The sequence below is a fragment of the Rhineura floridana genome, chromosome 16 (assembly GCF_030035675.1).
Source record: "Rhineura floridana isolate rRhiFlo1 chromosome 16, rRhiFlo1.hap2, whole genome shotgun sequence".
Classification (NCBI taxonomy): Eukaryota; Metazoa; Chordata; class Lepidosauria; order Squamata; family Rhineuridae; genus Rhineura; species Rhineura floridana.
The window spans coordinates 1,152,138-1,170,008 of record NC_084495.1 but is presented as its reverse complement, the minus strand read 5'-3'; the positions used below and the strand labels follow the sequence as shown (position 1 = coordinate 1,170,008).

The window sequence follows — 17,871 nt, the reverse complement described above, 5'->3', positions numbered from 1 at the left end:
ATTGTCAATGCTGGCTGAGGCTGATGGGAGTTGTGGTCCAACAACAACTGGAGGCACACTGGTTGGGACAGGCTGACTTAGGCTCTCACAGGAAGCAGGTATGTCCTCTGCATAGCAAGCTTAGCAGAAACAGCAGCAGCCAATCATTTATTTGTGATGCAGGTCGTGGCCCACAGCCGTCGGACTTGTTAGCTCAGAAACTCGGTTGCAGAGCTTAAAAAGCCATTTGGCACCTCAGTCCTGAATTTACTGACTAAAATTACTTTGCATCTCTGAATCTGCAAAGCCCCCGCTCCTTGGGCACACATATTTCATTGAGAGCTCAGAATTAGCAAGATGTGAGGAAGAGGCAGCCTGAGTTTTTCAGCCGGGATCTCAAGAGTTGCTATGACTGATTCAAGGGGATCAAGGCTAGCCCAAATAAATGTCTAACTTTTCTTTCTTTGAATAGCTGACTCATCATATCAGCTCAGAAACTGCTTTCCAAAAAGTTCCAAAAGCTGTTTGTCATGTGCCATAGGGTGGGCCCCATTTGAGAACAAACCTACCCACCCCCATCCCCATCCCCATCCGACAGGACCTGTGGCTCCTGGCCACTGTGTGAGACACCATTGCCTTACCCAAGCATTTGTGCATTGAGGGCTTCCAGGCGGTCAAGCAGGGCTGCACTGCCAGACACGGCATCCCACCCCCAAGCTGACCCCACTCCCAGCACATCTGCAGCTGCTCAGAGGAAAGTCTTTCTGCACGGCAGCCTGGAGATGAGGCATCTGGACAGCAGCTTCAGCCCCAGTGGTGCTTCCGTACCGTGTACGTGAACGTGTGAACTGAGCTCACTCGAGCTTCTTCGCCTTTCCCCCCTGCCCTGGGCATGCCTGGCACAAGGAGTGCCTTTGCCCTAGTGAAGAGACAGTGGCTGTGCCCCCACATGTGCCCCTCTCTCAAGTACTGGAGAAGTGATTTATTTGTTTATTAGATTTAGTCAGAAGTCAGTTGACTGCAAACACGCAGCTGCAGTGCAGCTGACGCGAAAGGCTGGAGACCACATCAATGAGGCGCCTGCCAAGATCAGCTGTCATGAAATTGTAAATTTCTGTGTATTTGTTAACCTGTGTGCATTTGTTAACCTGGGTTTGTGTATCATGGCTCAGTTACAAGGAACTATGGGAGTTACATCTTGGAAGGAGACAGGCCTCTGTGAGAGGAAAATTTTAAGATTCGTTTCCAGCTGCAAGCAGTTGGGGAGGCCTGACAAGAAACACCTGTTTCTCTCTGCTAATCAGTAGGAGCCTGGTACTCAAGGCCATGCAGGCTTGAGAAGGTTGAGATCAGAGAGGAGAGGGGGGCCTGCAAGGCGCAAAAAGGTGAAGAAGCTTCAGGAAGAAGATTACATCAGAAAGCCCCTGATTGGTTAATTAATTCTGGACAGGGTTCTTTTTCCTTAAGTATAGGGTCTGAGCCCCATAGCCTTTGTTCCCTTGGGTGTCCATCTTGCTGGTGGTTACCTATGTGGGGTTCCATTGCTTCTTGTTTCCTGATACCATTCTCTCAGAGGAGAGATGAGACTGACCAACAACTACCTCTAAATGAGTAGATGAGGTTATTTTTCTGTTGTGTGTTGAATTCTCTTATGTTATACCTGAACCCCTGGTTGGGTGTGTGGTTTTGAGGAATTGTTTTGCTGCTATATATTAATGTGCACTTATATTTTTAATAAAGCTACTTCTTATTAACCTGGTGTGTTCATTGAGGGGGAAGGGTGGTTCTGAATCCAGCACCTTGATCATTTGACCACAGGTCCACCAAAGAAGTTAAGCCTGAGTATATTTTGGGGTTTTATCAGAGGTTTCTGGACAAGGAGTGCAAGATTGGCTCTTGTCTCACTGAACCTTGGTTTACCTATTTCTGGGCTCTGAGTTCCCCTAGCTCAGAGTTGAACCAGTGAAGGGGTGGTAGCAGCCTATCTTCTACCTTGCAGAGTTGGTGTTGGTTGCACAGTCTTGGCAAGGGGAATTTGGTGATTGGGTTCCAGATCAATTGCCCTAAGGGTGGGAATTGGGTCTGAAGCATGCACTTCGTGGCCTGTGGGGGCCGGAGGGCATGACAAGCTCCACTAACCTTCATGTTCTTCCACGGAGCCTCCGAAGAAGACTGGTCTCTCCCTCAGAGGGCGCTTTGAGATGGTGATGGGCTTGTGCCTCCGAGGGGCCACCCGTGGAGGAGGCATTGGTGGCACTGCGTTGTCCTCAGGGGGGCCGGAATATATCTGGAGGAGGAGGGAGAGGGAAAAAAGCATTGAGGAGCACCTGCCTTCATTTCACCTCCTTCCAGGGATTTATGTTGTCACCTCGTAAGGTCCTGAGAAATAATCACCCGCCGTCTGAAACAGGCTTGTGTTTCTTCCCTCCTGCCTCCAAGAAGCTATGCTTCTCTGAGCTATGTCTTCTCCTAAAGAAGAAGTTTGAGATGAGCTGGCTCATGTTTGAACATGCGTCTCTTGGTCAGCTTTACTGGATTGACTCCTGACTGAATGGAGGCCGTGTTTTGCCTTGTGCGTTGGCCCCCACCCCAAGCAGGGCTACTTGGCGTGGGGCCTTCCAGATGTTGTGGGCTGCTGTTCTCATAATCCCTGACCACGGGGCATGCTGGCTGGGGCTGACAGGAGTTGGAGGCCCAAGGACCCTACGTTGACTATCCCTGCCCTAGATTTTGAAGATATTTAACAGGACAGGGCTGCGGCAAAAGTCTTCCTATGCCCCCCCCACACCCTCACATCAGGGTTGTGGAGTCGGTATGTCAAACCTTCGACTCCGACTCCTCTATTTTTCTACTGTCCGACTCCAACTCCTTCATAAATGGCAAATGTGAATTAATATTAATATTAAAATATTGATTTTATTTTGAAGTCGGAGTCAGTACATTTCTATTGACCCAAACTCCACCCAAAATTGCTTCCGACTCCGACTCCACAGCCCTGCTTCACATCTTTTCTTTCTTCTTGTGAAAAACTATCCAAGTCCTCAGTGGCTGGGCCTGGGCCTTGGAAAGCAGTAAAGAGAGAGAGGGGCATGGTCTGGCAACAGAAGCATACCACAGTCCTTGTGACTCTAGACCACTTGCCTGTTCGGCTAAAGTTCTTGATGCCTGCCAGTTGACAGGCAGCCCCTTTCAAATACACTGGTCAGTCACGGACAGGAATCTTCCTCTTCTTCATACACAGTAATTGACAGCCTGACTGCTTGTGCCAACAGGAGGGTAAGAAAGCAGCCAATGAACATGGCCACAGACAGAGGAGGAGGGTCCTTTTGGGCAGGTGAAAATTGCTGGGATTCAGCAGTGGATCAGCATTTGGACATTGGTAGAAATAAAAAGAGAGAGACTGAAAAGCTGCTGCAATTACAGGAATGAAGCTAGCAGAGTAGGGCTCTGAAACTTCCTACCGTAGCTTCTTATGCACTGAGCAGTCTCCCAATAATGCTGTACAGTTGGCTGCAGAATGCCTGCACGTGACAGACAACGGTGTTGCATGAACTGGTCCACTGGCAAGCCTGTTGGACCTAGCTTTGTCGGGCATGGATGGCGAGTGCCTCTTACGATGCAATCAAACACTCCTTTATTTTTTTTTATCATTAATTTTATTCAAATTTTCAAACACAAAACAAAACAAAAAAGAAACAAATTAAACAATAAAATAAAATGTTGACTTCCGATTTGTCGCAGATCAGTTATAGGTCTATGATATATAACAAACCTGTCTCTTAATATATTACAAAATCACTTTCCTCCAGTAGTTATCTTAATTAATCATCAAATCTCATTAACATCACTTTATACTTTCCGCAAAAAGCCAAAGAGAGGTTTCCACTCCTTGAGAAATATATCCATCGATTTTTCTCCAAATAAACATGTCAATTAATCCATCTCATCAAGTCTGCTAGGTCCAGTAATTTCAATAGCCATTTTTCCATTATCAGTGTTAATTCCATCTTCCAACTTCCATCCTTGCACCCATAATAATCTTGCTGTCATAGTCATAGTCATATAGTAAGAGTCTGATGGGAATTTCCTTCATCACAAATATTTCCTTGCCATCAATTCTGAATGTATTGCTGAAATATTGTTGTAAAGTCATATCTCTGTTCCTCTTTTTTACGAAATGCACTAGCACATCTCTTGAGAGTTCTTCCATTGTCACATATCTGGAATTAATTCTATAAATTTTCTCTATTTCAAGTTCCATCAAATCATTCCAGTCCAGAAATTCCATCGAAACATTGATAGCTTTATCTCTGATATCTTCATCAATTTCTCCAGGGACAACGCCGAATTCCAAACAGTAAGCTTTATCTCCAGGATCCACAAACTCCAAATATTTTTCCAGTTCCACACTTGATATATCTGTTCCAATCTCCAGGACTTGCATCCTCCCTTTAATTTTTGCCATAAAGTCCAAATCTTTTTCCAATTCCACATTTGATATATCTGATCCAATCTCCAAAATTTGCTCCTTCCCTTCAATTTCTTTTTCATCTTCTATTGCTTGTCCATCTGCTTCTTTTCTCATATAATCCTTTATTTATTTCAGCTCCTGTTTCACTTTACCAAATTCAGTTGCCATCTCTTGTCTACTCTGTCCCAGTTCTTGTTTCGTTATCTGAATCTCATCCATTATCTTCTGAAACATATCCAGAGGGGAAAACCCTTCCAGGGGTACATCCAGGGTCTCTGCCACTTCTTTGATTGTCATTCTTAAAGCCGAAGAAAAAACCCTTCAAATTTCCAATATAGCCACAATTCCCAAGCAAAGAGTAATTTGCTTCTTTTTCCAGCAATAAGGGAGTTAATATTCCAGGCCTGTTGACATCATCTGGCCAGCACAGTTCTTATCTCCTGCACGTCCAAGAATGCAAAACAAATTTGGTTCACAGCGCCGAACAATTAGTAACATACACGAACAGCAGATTCGTCTAAAGAAAGTAGTCCAAGAAAAAGTAGTCCCAGACATATATCAATCAAATAATCATCTAAATCAGATTTTCTCTTCGGGTAAGTTGCCCCTCATCCGTTTTAATCTTTATAGTTTCCAAATTCAGGCCAGCTTTTTGCCATAAAAAATAAGATAAGCTTTTTAGATTTTCTTTCCTCCTCCTTAATTCCTTGTATAAAAGAGAGAAGTGTAACTCACCCAGGTATCTTGATTTCTGATTCTTAAAGAAATCTCTTTTACTGTAGTAATTTAAGACAAATGATAAGATTAGACAGAAGAAAGCTCGCCCGTTGTAGATCGTTTAAAAGAAAAAACGTCTCGCTTTTTTTCAGCCCAGCTTGCTGGAAGTCCTAACTCCGTCCTCGGCTGCTAGGTATGCCTTCTTTTCCCAGGGAATTCCTGATCAATTCCAGCCACCGACAGCCCAACGAAATTTCTGTGGATAATCTCTTCGGTTCACCCTTGCCTGGGAGAACATTTATACCAGTCAAAGTTCCCTTTTGACTGATTTTAAACTGAAAAAAGCTTCCTCTGAGACAGAGGTCATCTCAGAGGCAGCCACAGGCGGAGCAATCCTTCTGGGAAGTCTCAAACACTCCTTTATTGTGGCCCATCACGAGAAGATTGTGAGTAGCAGACAAAAGGATCAGTTCAGAGGCAATGGCTGAATAAATCTTGGCTAACTCATTGAGCTGGGAATCAGTGCAGGGCCCACACACTCCTTCCTTCTCTCTCATATGCCAACTGATCTCTTCAACCATAATTGCCACCCTGGGCTCCTTCTGAGAGGAAGGGTGGGATATAAATTTAATAATAAATAAACAAATAATGCCCAAAGCAGGTTGCTCTGGCTTAATGCCAGTTTATTAAGCAGGATCTGAATCCAGGATCAAACCATGGCTGGTACTAAACCAGTATTAAAACCACAGCTCCCTGCTAAAAAAAACTTTTTTAAAGACCACGATTGGCATTCCAAAGCCACTGTACAACGGGAGAGTGTGTAGGCCCTATACTTCTTTCTGGCTAAAATAGTCCATAGTTTATTAAGCCAGAAACATTGTGTGCAAACTGGCTGCAGATGTCTGAGAGGCAGTTGCCTGCCATTAGGGCCATCTTCTTATCGAGAAACTCCAGCTTCCAAGGAAATTGAGAGCTCTCCCAAACACAGTTTGAAAACTACTGGTTAGGATTTTCAAACTCTTTTATGAAAGAGCACACATTTACTTGCTATGCATGATCAAGAAACATGGGTTTTGCCTCACAACTTGCCAGGGGATGAAAGGGGGGGACTCACTCAGGATTGCCTTTCCTCCCAGCTACAACCCTTCAATTCAATGTCATCCTTGGAACCAGCATACCTAAAGGACTGTTTCCTCCTGTATGAACTAAATGAAACACTGATGCCAGCATCAGAGTCTCTGCTCCATGTCAGAGGCCTAGACCGAGGATGTTGACAAGGTGCTTGAGCTGCATGTCCAGCCACAGGCTCTCTTGACCCTTGTGGTTAATAAAATATAGCTCACAGGGCATGGCTGGATTCGTTCAAGATGTGGTGAATGCATCATTATGCACTGGGGTAGTGCCTGCTGTGTTGACAAAGGCTGTGGTGCATCCTTTCCTTAAAAAGCCCACCCTGGATCCACTTAGCCTGTGACAGTGATCCAACGGTTGCTAATACACCTTTCCTTGGGAAGGTAATTGAGAGGGTTGTGGTGGAACAGCTGCAGGCATTCTTGGATGAAAATGATTGTCTATACCCATTTCAGTCTGGGTTCAGACATGGTTTCAGGGCCAACTTAGCCTTGGTCCAGATGGATGACCTTTATTGGGACAGGGACCAGGGGAGTGAGACCTTGCATCTTCTGTCTGGCTTCTCTGCAGCTTTTGATACCACTGACTACGGCATCCTCCTGGGCCAGCTCTGAGGGATGGGTGTTGGAGGCATTGCTTTACGGTGGTTCAAGTCCTAGTTGCAAGTCCGAAAAGCAGTGTTAGGAGAATGCCCTTCAGCTCCCCTGGCATTTGTGTTATGGGGTACCTCAGGGCACTATTTTGTCTCCAGAGCCCTATATGAAGCTGTTGAGAGCCATCATTAGGAGCAGTGTCTTTCGTATGCCAATGACACACAGCTCTATTTCTCTGCGACATCTGAACTGCAAGTGGCCGTGCAGGCTCTGGACCAGGGTCTGGGCACAATGTGAGTGGAATGAGGGGCCCCAGAAACATAGTGTGAACCCTGGCAAGGCAGCGGCCTGGGGAGTGAGCAGTTCCTGGGTCTGGGAGACAATTCAGTCACCTGCTGCACTTCCTTTGAAGTCTTGGGTATCTAAAAGACCTTGCCCTCAGTGCAATAAATATTTGCCTGGTCACCAAGGCCAGTCAAAATGTGTTGGCCCCCAGGCACTCGCACGTATTAGTGTATTCTGGGAATGGAAGAAATAAATAATTCAGCAGTGGTCACAGTGTTCAGTTTCCTGACAATCTTCAGCTTTCACTTTTCAAACAATTAAGTTTCTAGCCCTTATGGCTGGGTAAATAACACTGAAAATATGCAGAGCCACATGTACAAAACTGAACAACACATTTGGAAGTGACTGGGCACAGGGCTTCAATCTCCATTCCCACAGAATGAGTAGCCAACCCAGAATATGTTATACAAAACAGCTTCTTCTGCAATTTTTTTTCTGAGAAAAACAAAACAAAACACGAAATGCCAAGTTTGCTCAGTTTGTGCAATACATCACATCACAGATTATAGCCTTTCTTGGCACAGAATTTGGACTGCCTAGACCCTAGACTCCAAACTATATTGTTTTGTACAGAGAATATGTAGTCCCTTAAGACCTAGATCATAGATTCAAATGGTTGGGGTGACCCCCCCCCCACTTTCATTGTGAAAGCCAAATTGAAGAGATGCCACAATCCACACCTCTCCAAGAAGCTACCTCTTCTGGGTTTACACCATATAATGGTGGTATAAAAGTCACATTTAAATTATTCATAAGTGCAGCAAATATTGACCTAATCTCAACTTTGCAGAGCAGGGTTTGTGTAATGCCCAGAGTTGTTTCCAGAGGGATCAAGTTTTTAATTTAGCTGTAGTGCTCAAGTTTAAAGCTGTCAAGGCAATAATCACACACACCAACTCAGTGAACAATTTCCCTGTCCTTTGAGTCCTCATAATTCACCGCATAAATAATATATCATGCCTGCTTGAAACTCATTTGAAGTATTTGCTTATGTGTGAGCGGAAACATTTTCCGCTCTGAACCCACAGTTACAAGCGCCAAGCCTAATAAAATGTTACTAGCTTAACCTTATCACTGCAGAAATTAAAGGCCAGGAAGAAGCAGTCTTACTTTTAATTAAAAGCCCTCATTCCAAAGATTAGAAAAAGAGCTTGTTGCTATACTGCACTCCTCATCTCCCTCTGCTGGCCACAATCTCTCTACAGAGAAGGATCTGAGGAGACGCCTTGAGCTCCCTCAAGCTGATGATCAAAGCTCTGTGGGCCAGGCTTGTAGGGCCAGGGTCAGTAAAACGAAAGCTCAGAATACGCTGAGGCTAGTGACAGACGTTCAGAACAGCCAGAAGGGCTCTTCCAGGTATGTCCAAAGGAAGAGAAACAAAGTGGTGGGCCTGCTACTCAGTGAGGATGGTGAAATCCTAAGGGGCGAGAAAGACGGTGGAACAGCTCAGCTCCTACCTTGCTTCCGTCTTCTCCCAGAAGGCGGTGGTGAGCAAGCTCAGATTAGCAGCATGACTGGTGGGCAGGTGAAGGTTTTATCATCATCATCATCATCATTATATTCTGCCCTTCCTCCCAGTAGGAGCTCAGGGCAAGATTACAGTTCAAGACAGATATGAAGCTGGTCAGGAAATCCATGAGTTCAAGCCTTCAGGGCTAGGTGATTTAACATTTTCAGTTTCTAAAGGAGCTTGCTAATATACTATCAGAATCTCTATTATCTCTGAAGAAATCTGGAGAACAGGTGAGGTGCCACAGGCCTGGAGAAAGACAAATGCCCCAATTTTTAACAAGGGGAAAAAAGGGGCTCCAGTGAGCTACAGACCAGTCACTCTGACTTCGATACCAGGGAACATACGAGAACAGATGAGAAAGAAAACAGTCAATAAGAATTTCAATAGCAATGCTGTAATTAGTAGAAGCCAGCATGGATTTATCAAGAATAAATTCTGTCAGACTAATCTTTTTTTAGAAGGTTGTGGGAGTGCTGCAGATGTAATTTATCTTGATTTCAGTTTAAGCACTTAACAAGGTTCCCCATGTCATTCTGGTTAACAAACTGGATAGATGCAGTTTAGATCAACCTTCAAAAAGGTGGAGGTCACAGCTGGTTTGAACACTCAAACAAGTGTTTGGAAATGGCTCTTCACCAAACTGCTGCTGCAGCAGTAGCACAACTTGGGGAGACAGGAGAGTTAGGAAATGTAGAATATGTCTGTGTTGGCGGCCTCCTCCTGCTCCTCTTCGGACCCAGCGTTGGCGCTGACTGTGCATCTTCAGGGCTGTGACCTGGAGTTCGTGATGCAGCGGGCATCGGTGACGATGGGCCGTGGCTCCTTGCAGGACTCTGTGGACTTCAACATGGGCCAGCTTCACCTTGCGCCGCCACCTGGAGCTCGCCTTGGCAAGCTGCCTCCGCAGCACTGCCTTGGCAAGAATGGCATCCTTGTCGAAAGCGCCTCCAGCTGCCTCCACACCCATCTGTCTGCAAGTTTTGGAATCCCTTGAGAAGCTTGTGAGACTTTGGGGGCGATTTGTGTGTGTTGGACCCTGGGTGGGAGCCAGGGTGGATGGGTGGAGTCCTGGGTGAATCCAGGAGGTTGAGAGATGTTGAGTGGAGAAGTGCAAGGCAATTGTTTTAATATTTATTTGTTAATTTGTATTACATATGCATTTGTATTGTGGCTTTATCGTATATTTTTATAATATTTGCTGTTTTATCTTCTGCACACTGCTTAGAGATTTTTATATACATTAAGAAGTATAGCAATGGCTAAAATAAATAAAATAAATTCAACGTCACCAATTAAGCCGCCCGACAAGATCAGCCACACAGGGCCTTCTCTCAATCCCGCCAACAAAAACAGCTAGATTGGCGGGAACTAGAGAGAGGGCATTTGCAGTGGTGGCCCCCACCCTTTGGAACTCCCTCCCACAAGATCTACGGCACGCCTCTTCCCTAAATGTATTCCGTAAAGCCTTAAAGACCTGGCTCTTTCAACAGGCCTTTGGGATTTCCGGGGAGGGTTAACTTTTATGACTGAATGGCCTCTTACCCTGCATTAAGATTGTTATTGCTGCTGTATTGTTTTATATTGTATCATGGTATTTATATTGTATTATCGTATTTATTGTATTGTATTTTAATTGCTTATATGTACGTCGCCTAGAGTGGCCATTGGCCAGATAGGCGACACATAAATTAAATTATTATTTATTATTAAATAAATAAACTGAAAGGAGGTTTTAAGAGGAGGACTGCAGGGATTTGTCCCGAGTCCAGTATTATTCACTATTTTATTATTATTTATTTAGACAAATGTGCAAGGAATACTTTGCAAATTTGCAGATGACTCAAAACTGGGAGAGATAAATTTATTATTGTCTTCTGAGATGTTAGTTGTTTGTAACATTTTCATACTGCTTAATAAAAATCTAAGCAGTTTATATCAACACCCAACATTCACTAATTTTTCCTAAAAACTTATTATACAGCCACAAGAGTGGCTGTATACTATAGCCAGCAGGGATTTTTCACATTCCGCAATGTTAAATTGAAAATACCCCCCATGCCATTCTGATACTTCCCATAAGCTCATTTTAAAACAAAACCTTCCATAACTTATAGTCCTGAACTCAGAAACGCTTGCTTAACAACCCTGTCAATTTTCATGGAGATACACAAAACAGTCAGAGAGAATAGACAGTTCAAAGTGTAAAAAAAGAGAGAAAAACCTCAGAGCCCTTTTGGACTTTTTTCTCTGAGAGTTCTCATAATCTGTTGAAATTCATTAAAAATCAGCCATGTTCACAGAGTACCTGTAATCCTAATACTGACGTTGCCCCATACTCTGACCTTCATCTGCTGCAGTTTAAAAGTTTAAAAAATGCCTGGCTGATTTTTAATTAATTTAATAAATTTTGGCTGGGACCCAATGATAGCGTGGAGCATGCTCAGTAAGAACCAACTGTCAGAGTTCTAAAAGCCTCACAGCTGCTGGGCTTGCCTAATCAAGGGGCCACACCCACACCAGACTTTGATTTCATGTGAGACAGTCATGGCTTCCCTCAAAGAATCCTGGGAAGTGTAGTTTGTAAAGGGTGCTAAGAGACTCCTATTCCCAAGAGAATGGTTTAACAGTCAGCCACTCTGATTGAAGGTCTGTGAGGGGAACAGGGCATCTCCTAGCAACTCTCAGCACCCTTCACTAACTACACTTCCCAGGATTCTTTGAGAGAAACCATGACTGTCCAAAGTGAAATAAAGGCCTGGTGTGGATGTGGCCAGGGACAGCTTTGGTTTAAATTTGGGTGGGAGGCTACATGTGTCTGCTGTAGAATAAAAAGGTGGGGGAAAGGCTGAAAAAGAATGATATGGTTCACAATGTTTTCCTTTTGGAAAGGAAAGGGGCTTCCCTTCTGCCCAGTGCCCACCCATCCAATCTTCTCCCCTCCCACTCGCTGCCCCTTCCCTGGGTCAGTGTTGGACTACGACCTGGGAGACCAGGGTTCGAATCCCCACACAGCCATGAAGCTGACTGGGTGACCTTGGGCCAGTCACTGCCTCTTAGCCTCAGAGGAAGGCAATGGTGAAATCACCTGATTTACCATGAAAACCCTATTCAAAGGGTCGCAATAGGTGGGGATTGACTTGAAGGCAGTCCATTTTCATTTTCAAACATGATTGCATAGAAATAAATCCCACTGAATTTAATAAATATGCAAATGATCAAACCCACCCTCTCTTCTCCTTCCTCCTATCCCCTCCTCTTGCCCCTTCCCTCCCCCTTCCTTTGCCCCTCACTCCTCATCCCCTTCCAATCCCCTCTTTCTCCTTCCCCTTCCCCCTCCTCCCCTTCCTCCTCCCCATGGTCAGTTTTACCTATCTTAAACAAGATTGCATGGAAGTAAATACCATTGAACTCTATAAGCATGCAAATGATCAAACCTGCCCTCCCCTCCACCTTCCTTTGCCCCCCTCCAATACGCTCCTTCCTACTCCCACTCCTCCTCCCCCATGTTCAGTGTTTCCTATCCTAACCAAGATTGCATAGGAGTAAATCCCATTGAAAATAAGCATGCAAATGATCAGACCTGCTTTTCCCCTCTCCTCTCCTCTCCCTTCCTCCTCCCCTGCCCACTCCAGCTCTCCCTCCCTCACCCCCCCGGTCAGTTTTACCTATCCTAAGCATGATTGCAGGGGAGTAAATCGCACTGAATTTAATAAACATGCAAATGATCAAACCTGTCCTTCTCCTCCCCTCCCCATCCTGCCTCCTCCCCTCCCAGTCCTCCCCTCTGCATTTCCTCCCCCCCTCCTCCTCCTCCCCTCCCCATCCTCTGTGGTCAGTTTCACCTATCCTAAGCATGATTGCAGGGGAGTAAATCCCATTGAACTCAATAAGCATGCAAATGATCCATCCATTCTCAGCAAACTTGGACAGGATCCCATTTCTTACCTCCCGGATTAAAAAGCAGGGAAATTCACTAAGAGGAAAAAAACCTTGCAGTTTAAGAACATACCTATAGCCCACATCTATTCTATCAAACTTTAAAAAGCAGGGAAATTGGGCAGCTATAGTGAATGCACCGGGGGAGCAGGAGACCTGAACTCCTCTCTGAGATATTGTACTGCCCTACAAATTGGTCAAAATGCAAACACCATTGGGGTTGGTCTTTCACAGTCCAATCCACTTCCAGTGTAGCTTGGAAGAATTTGGTAACATGTGGCTCTGAGCATATGGTGAGTGGTGGCAACACCTGCAATCAGCCCAAATAATAGAAAGAAGACATGTGCTGTCCTGATCTTGTTTTAGCAGGGAGGAAGCAACATTATTAAGACAGTTGATATAGTTCAGACGGTCATTTTGAATATGTCTGATTTCCTTTGCAATTTTAGTGAAGTTTCCTATAGGAAATCATTTTTTTTTGTTTCTGTTTCTGTGAATATGTGAAGTACAGGAACTCTTTGCAAAATTTATACCAAAAAAACTCCAAACAATTGTGGAATAATGGCACTGACTTCTGCAAAATAGTCTCCAGCGGACCTCAGGAGTGTCTCAATTTGCACAAGATAAAACAGTGGGAGGGCTAATATATTCTAGCAAAATTCTAGGTGTGCTCTATGTTTTTAATTGACTGTGCCCACCATGCCTTAAATGAAGTGGTTTAAACATAGCAGGCTGAAAATATGCATCCTCTTTTTTCCAACAGCTAGAGTCATTGCTGAAGTAGCAACATATTGGAATCAGTCTGATTTTTCATCAAACTGCAGGTCCAAATTCCACTGTTAATGCACCGAAAATAGAAATAGAACATAACTTCCAATTTGAAACACAAAAGGCTGTCTTCACCATCATATGACACTGACCAATAAAAAGGCTTTGGAATTAATAAAAATAAATTTGACACAGATTTCTGGGATGAACAGTGAGGGAAATAAAACTTTCTAGTTCACATTCTCTGTAGAAACATTAATAACACAGAAAAGAAGCAAAGTAAGAAGAACACCAACAAACATACAAAAATATAATTCTCTATCTTTGGAGATGGCAGGTGTTGCCACCACTCACCATATGCTCAGAGGCACATGTTACCAAATTGTTCCAAGCTACACAGGAAGTGGATTGGACTGTGAAAGACCAACCCAAATGGTGTTTGCATTTTGACAAATTTGTAGGGCAGTACAATATCTCAGAGAGGAGTTCAGGTCTCCTGCTCCCCTGGTGCATTCACTATAGCTGCGCAATTTCCCTGCTTTTTAAAGTTTGATAGAATAGCTGTGGGCTATAGGTATGTTCTTAAACCGCAAGGTTTTTTGCCTATTAGTGAATATGCCTGCAAGTTGATTACGACTTATGGCGACCCTATGAATCAGCGACCTCCAACAGCTCCTGTTATCAAATCAAATCAAATCAAATGTTTATTGCTTTTAACCAAAGGCTGTCTCAATTAAAACAAAACAGGATTAAAATATGACAAAATACAATTTAAAAGTTATGCAATTGAACTATATAAGCAGTTGTTTTAAAATGGGACACTTTTTTGGTAGGCCGCACGTAATTTTTTGGTTGCCAACGCATACTTGGCTGTTGCTACAGTTACCTGCGTGCAATTGTCCTTTAGTAGCTCCAGGACGGACTCCTGTGGGCATTGGGCATAATTCGGATGGATAAATTGGGCCAGAAAGTTTCACCTGGGGTCATCATATAAAGGACAGAATAGCAAGTAGTGGACAATATCCTCTATGACATTGCAACCGGCAACGCATTTCCGATCCTTGGGGGATATCCCCTGATATCTCCCTTCCAAATAGGCCGAAGGCATCAGTTGGAATCTGAGCTCAGAAAATGCTCTGCGGAGGGAAGGATGAGTAAGGCTCTCAAAATATCTTGGTCTTGTATGGGAGATGTTGAGATGGGGGAACCATATTGAAAAGGGAGCTACTAGTATTGACACTTGGTCACGACCCGCCGCACGGTCAAAGACCCTGCGGCTAAGAGCACGCAAACTGATATTCGAGAGCTTGTTCTGTGAGATGTTATACTGGGCCAACAGGTCCTGATTAAAGGTAGCCCATCCGTCCTTGGCTAGTTGCTCTAACCAGCAAAGTTTAACAACAGAGCTATCTGGTTTTCAATATAATCTACGCCAGTATTTAAAATAGGCTAGGTCTATTCTGGCCGCGAGGGTGGGGAGGCGGAGCTCAGCTCTGAGGTGTGCTGCGGGTGTACCGGGAGGGAACCCCAGGATCTGCCTCATGAACTTATTTTGCAGTGGTTCTAGTTCCTGGGTGGCGGGTACCCCCCATAATTCTGCCCCATAAGGTATTGAGGCAACTAGTTTGACTACAAAAACTTTGAGCAGCGGAGAAATCAGCTGGCCTCCCTTGGTATAAAAGAACCTTTTAAGTTGGACTAGAGTTTTGATGCCAATCAATTTGGTGGACCTCACATGTGATTTCCAGGAGAGGTTCTCACTGAGGCAGATGCCCAGGTACTTAAACATACGAACTTGTTCTAACGGACATCCGTCAATCGACAAACTCGATATTGCCCTTTTTCTGCCAAAAACCACTATCTTGGTTTTTGAGTGGTTGATGGATAAATGCTGCTCCTTGCAATAGGAGCTCAAATGGTTTAACATCCTTTTGAGTCTGGTTTTATTTAAAGATAATAGGGCCAGGTCACTGGCGTAAAGCAAGAGAGAAACCTTACAAGAACCAACTGAGGGGGGAAAAAAGGCCGGGGAAGACAACGCAGGGATAATATCATTTATAAAAAGGCTAAATAGAAAAGGGGCCAGTATACAACCTTGCTTCACTCCTTTTCCCACCCGAATATCGTGGGTGAGAAGACCCTGCAACCCTAGACGCACTTGCAATGTGTTGTCCTGGTGGAGAACACGAATTAAGTAAAGCAGTCTTTTGTCAATATCGGACCGGGCCATTTTTTGCCAGAGTAGATCCCTATCTATAAGATCAAAGGCAGCTGTGAAGTCAATGAAGGCCACATACAGAAATTTGTTTGGGCCTTTTGTGATCTTCTTTATAAGATGGTGTAACACAAATACTTGGTCAATTGTGCTCCTACCTTTTCTAAAACCTGCTTGCTCCTCATGCAGGATGTTGGAACTGGCTTCCCAGAGGAGAAGTTTGTTAAGAAGGTATTTCCCATACAGTTTAGAAATGATATCAAGAAGACTTATTGGTCTATAGTTACGTGGGTCTGCCACGTCGCCTTTCTTGAATATTGGAACCACTATACTAGATCGCCATCCTGAAGGGATTTCACCGGTATTGTTAATATGTGTGAAAAGGGAAGCGAGAACCGGCGCCCACCAGTTTGGGTCAGAAAGGAAAACTTCAGGGGGGATCATGTCCTCGCCCAGGGCTTTGCCGGCTTTTAGGTAAGGTAATCTTTATTTACAGTCATAGACCCATAATTAAACAAAAAAGTAAAACCGAGTACATATCATTGGAAAATGTATAATACATTTTAGGCAAATTCAGAATTTGCCTAAAATTACAGATTTTCAGAGACAAGTTATTAATGGCCCTATTACGTCAAGAGAGATATCTGAAGCTATAAATAAAATTAAATTAGGAAAGGCACCAGGACCAGATGGGCTATCTGCAATGTATTATAAATGTTTGGAGGAAGAACTCCTGCTACCTTTACAGTCTACAATGAATTCTATTTTGCAAGAGGGAAAGATACCGGATAGTTGGAAAAATGCTAATATAACATTAATACCTAAAGAGGACCAAGATTTAACTAAAACAAAAAATTATCGGCCAATATCTCTACTGAACAATGACTATAAAATTTTTACAATGATTTTGGCTGAAAGATTGAAAATAATATTGCAACAATTTATTCAGGAAGATCAATCAGGGTTTTTACCTAAAAGACAATTACGTGACAACGTCAGGAATGTTTTGAATGTGTTGGAATATTTAGAACAACGAAATGATAAACAAGCAGCTCTGATTTTTTTAGATGCTGAAAAAGCATTTGATAATTTGAATTGGAAATTTATGTTCCAGGTTTTGGAGCAAATGGGCTTTGGAGACAACTTTATAAAATGGATTAGATCGATTTATACATCACAGAAGGCCCAGATAATTGTTAATGGAGACTTAACGGACTCATGTGAAATACAAAAGGGTACAAGACAGGGATGTCCATTATCTCCCCTTTTATTTATTTTGGTTTTAGAAGTGTTGCTTAGAGATATAAGGCAAGATAAAAGGATTTCGGGATTAAAAATAAAAAAAGAAGAATATAAATTGAGAGCATTTGCTGATGATTTGATAATTGTACTAGAAAACCCTTTGGAAGGAATTCATATACTGATGGACAAATTAAAAGAATTTGGACCTTTAGCAGGATTTAAGATCAACAATCAAAAAACAAAGATGTTGGTGAAAAATTTAACTTTAAGGGAACAGAAAGAGTTAATGGACAAGACAGATTTTACAATAGAAAAAAAGTTGAAATATCTAGGCATCATCATGACAAATAAAAACTCAAAGTTGTTTCACAATAATTACGAAAAATTATGGACAGAGATTAAGAAAGACTTGCTAAGATGGGATAAACTACAACTGTCATTAATGGGTAGAATATCTGTGATAAAAATGAATGTATTACCGAGAATGATGTTTTTGTTTCAAACAATACCTGTAATATCCTCTGATTTACCTTTTAAACAATGGCAAAAAGATATTTCTAAATTTGTATGGCAAGGAAAAAAACCAAGAGTTAAATTTAAATTACTTCAAGACGCTAAAGAAAGAGGAGGACTGGGATTACCAAATTTGAGACTTTATTTTGCTGCCTGCTGTTTAGTCTGGATAAAGGAATGGATCTTATTGAGGAATAAAAGACTATTGGATTTGGAGGGCCACAATCTGAAGTGGGGATGGCATGGATATCTATGGTATGACAAAGTAAAAGTAAATGTAGACTTTAATAATCATTTTATAAGACGTCCTCTGTTGAAAATATGGAATAGATACAAACCAAGGTTTTATTCGAAAATACCATTATGTGTCTCAAGTCAAGAAGCTTTTTATAGAAGAGAAATGTCTGGAAAAGAGAAATGGTTAACTTATCAAGAACTATTAGAAAAT

At 43.0% G+C, this 17,871-nt stretch overlaps 1 protein-coding gene across 2 annotated transcripts in view; it reads right to left on the bottom strand.

Annotated features, from left to right (window-relative positions):
• OPHN1 (oligophrenin 1) overlaps positions 1-17,871 on the bottom strand; it is a 210,483-nt gene that overhangs the window by 21,518 nt on the left and 171,094 nt on the right. For both annotated transcript variants that reach the window (XM_061598304.1, XM_061598305.1), the window contains exon 19: positions 2,119-2,266. In XM_061598304.1, coding sequence (XP_061454288.1) covers positions 2,119-2,266 — 148 coding nt within the window. The remainder of the gene's footprint in view (positions 1-2,118; positions 2,267-17,871) is intronic.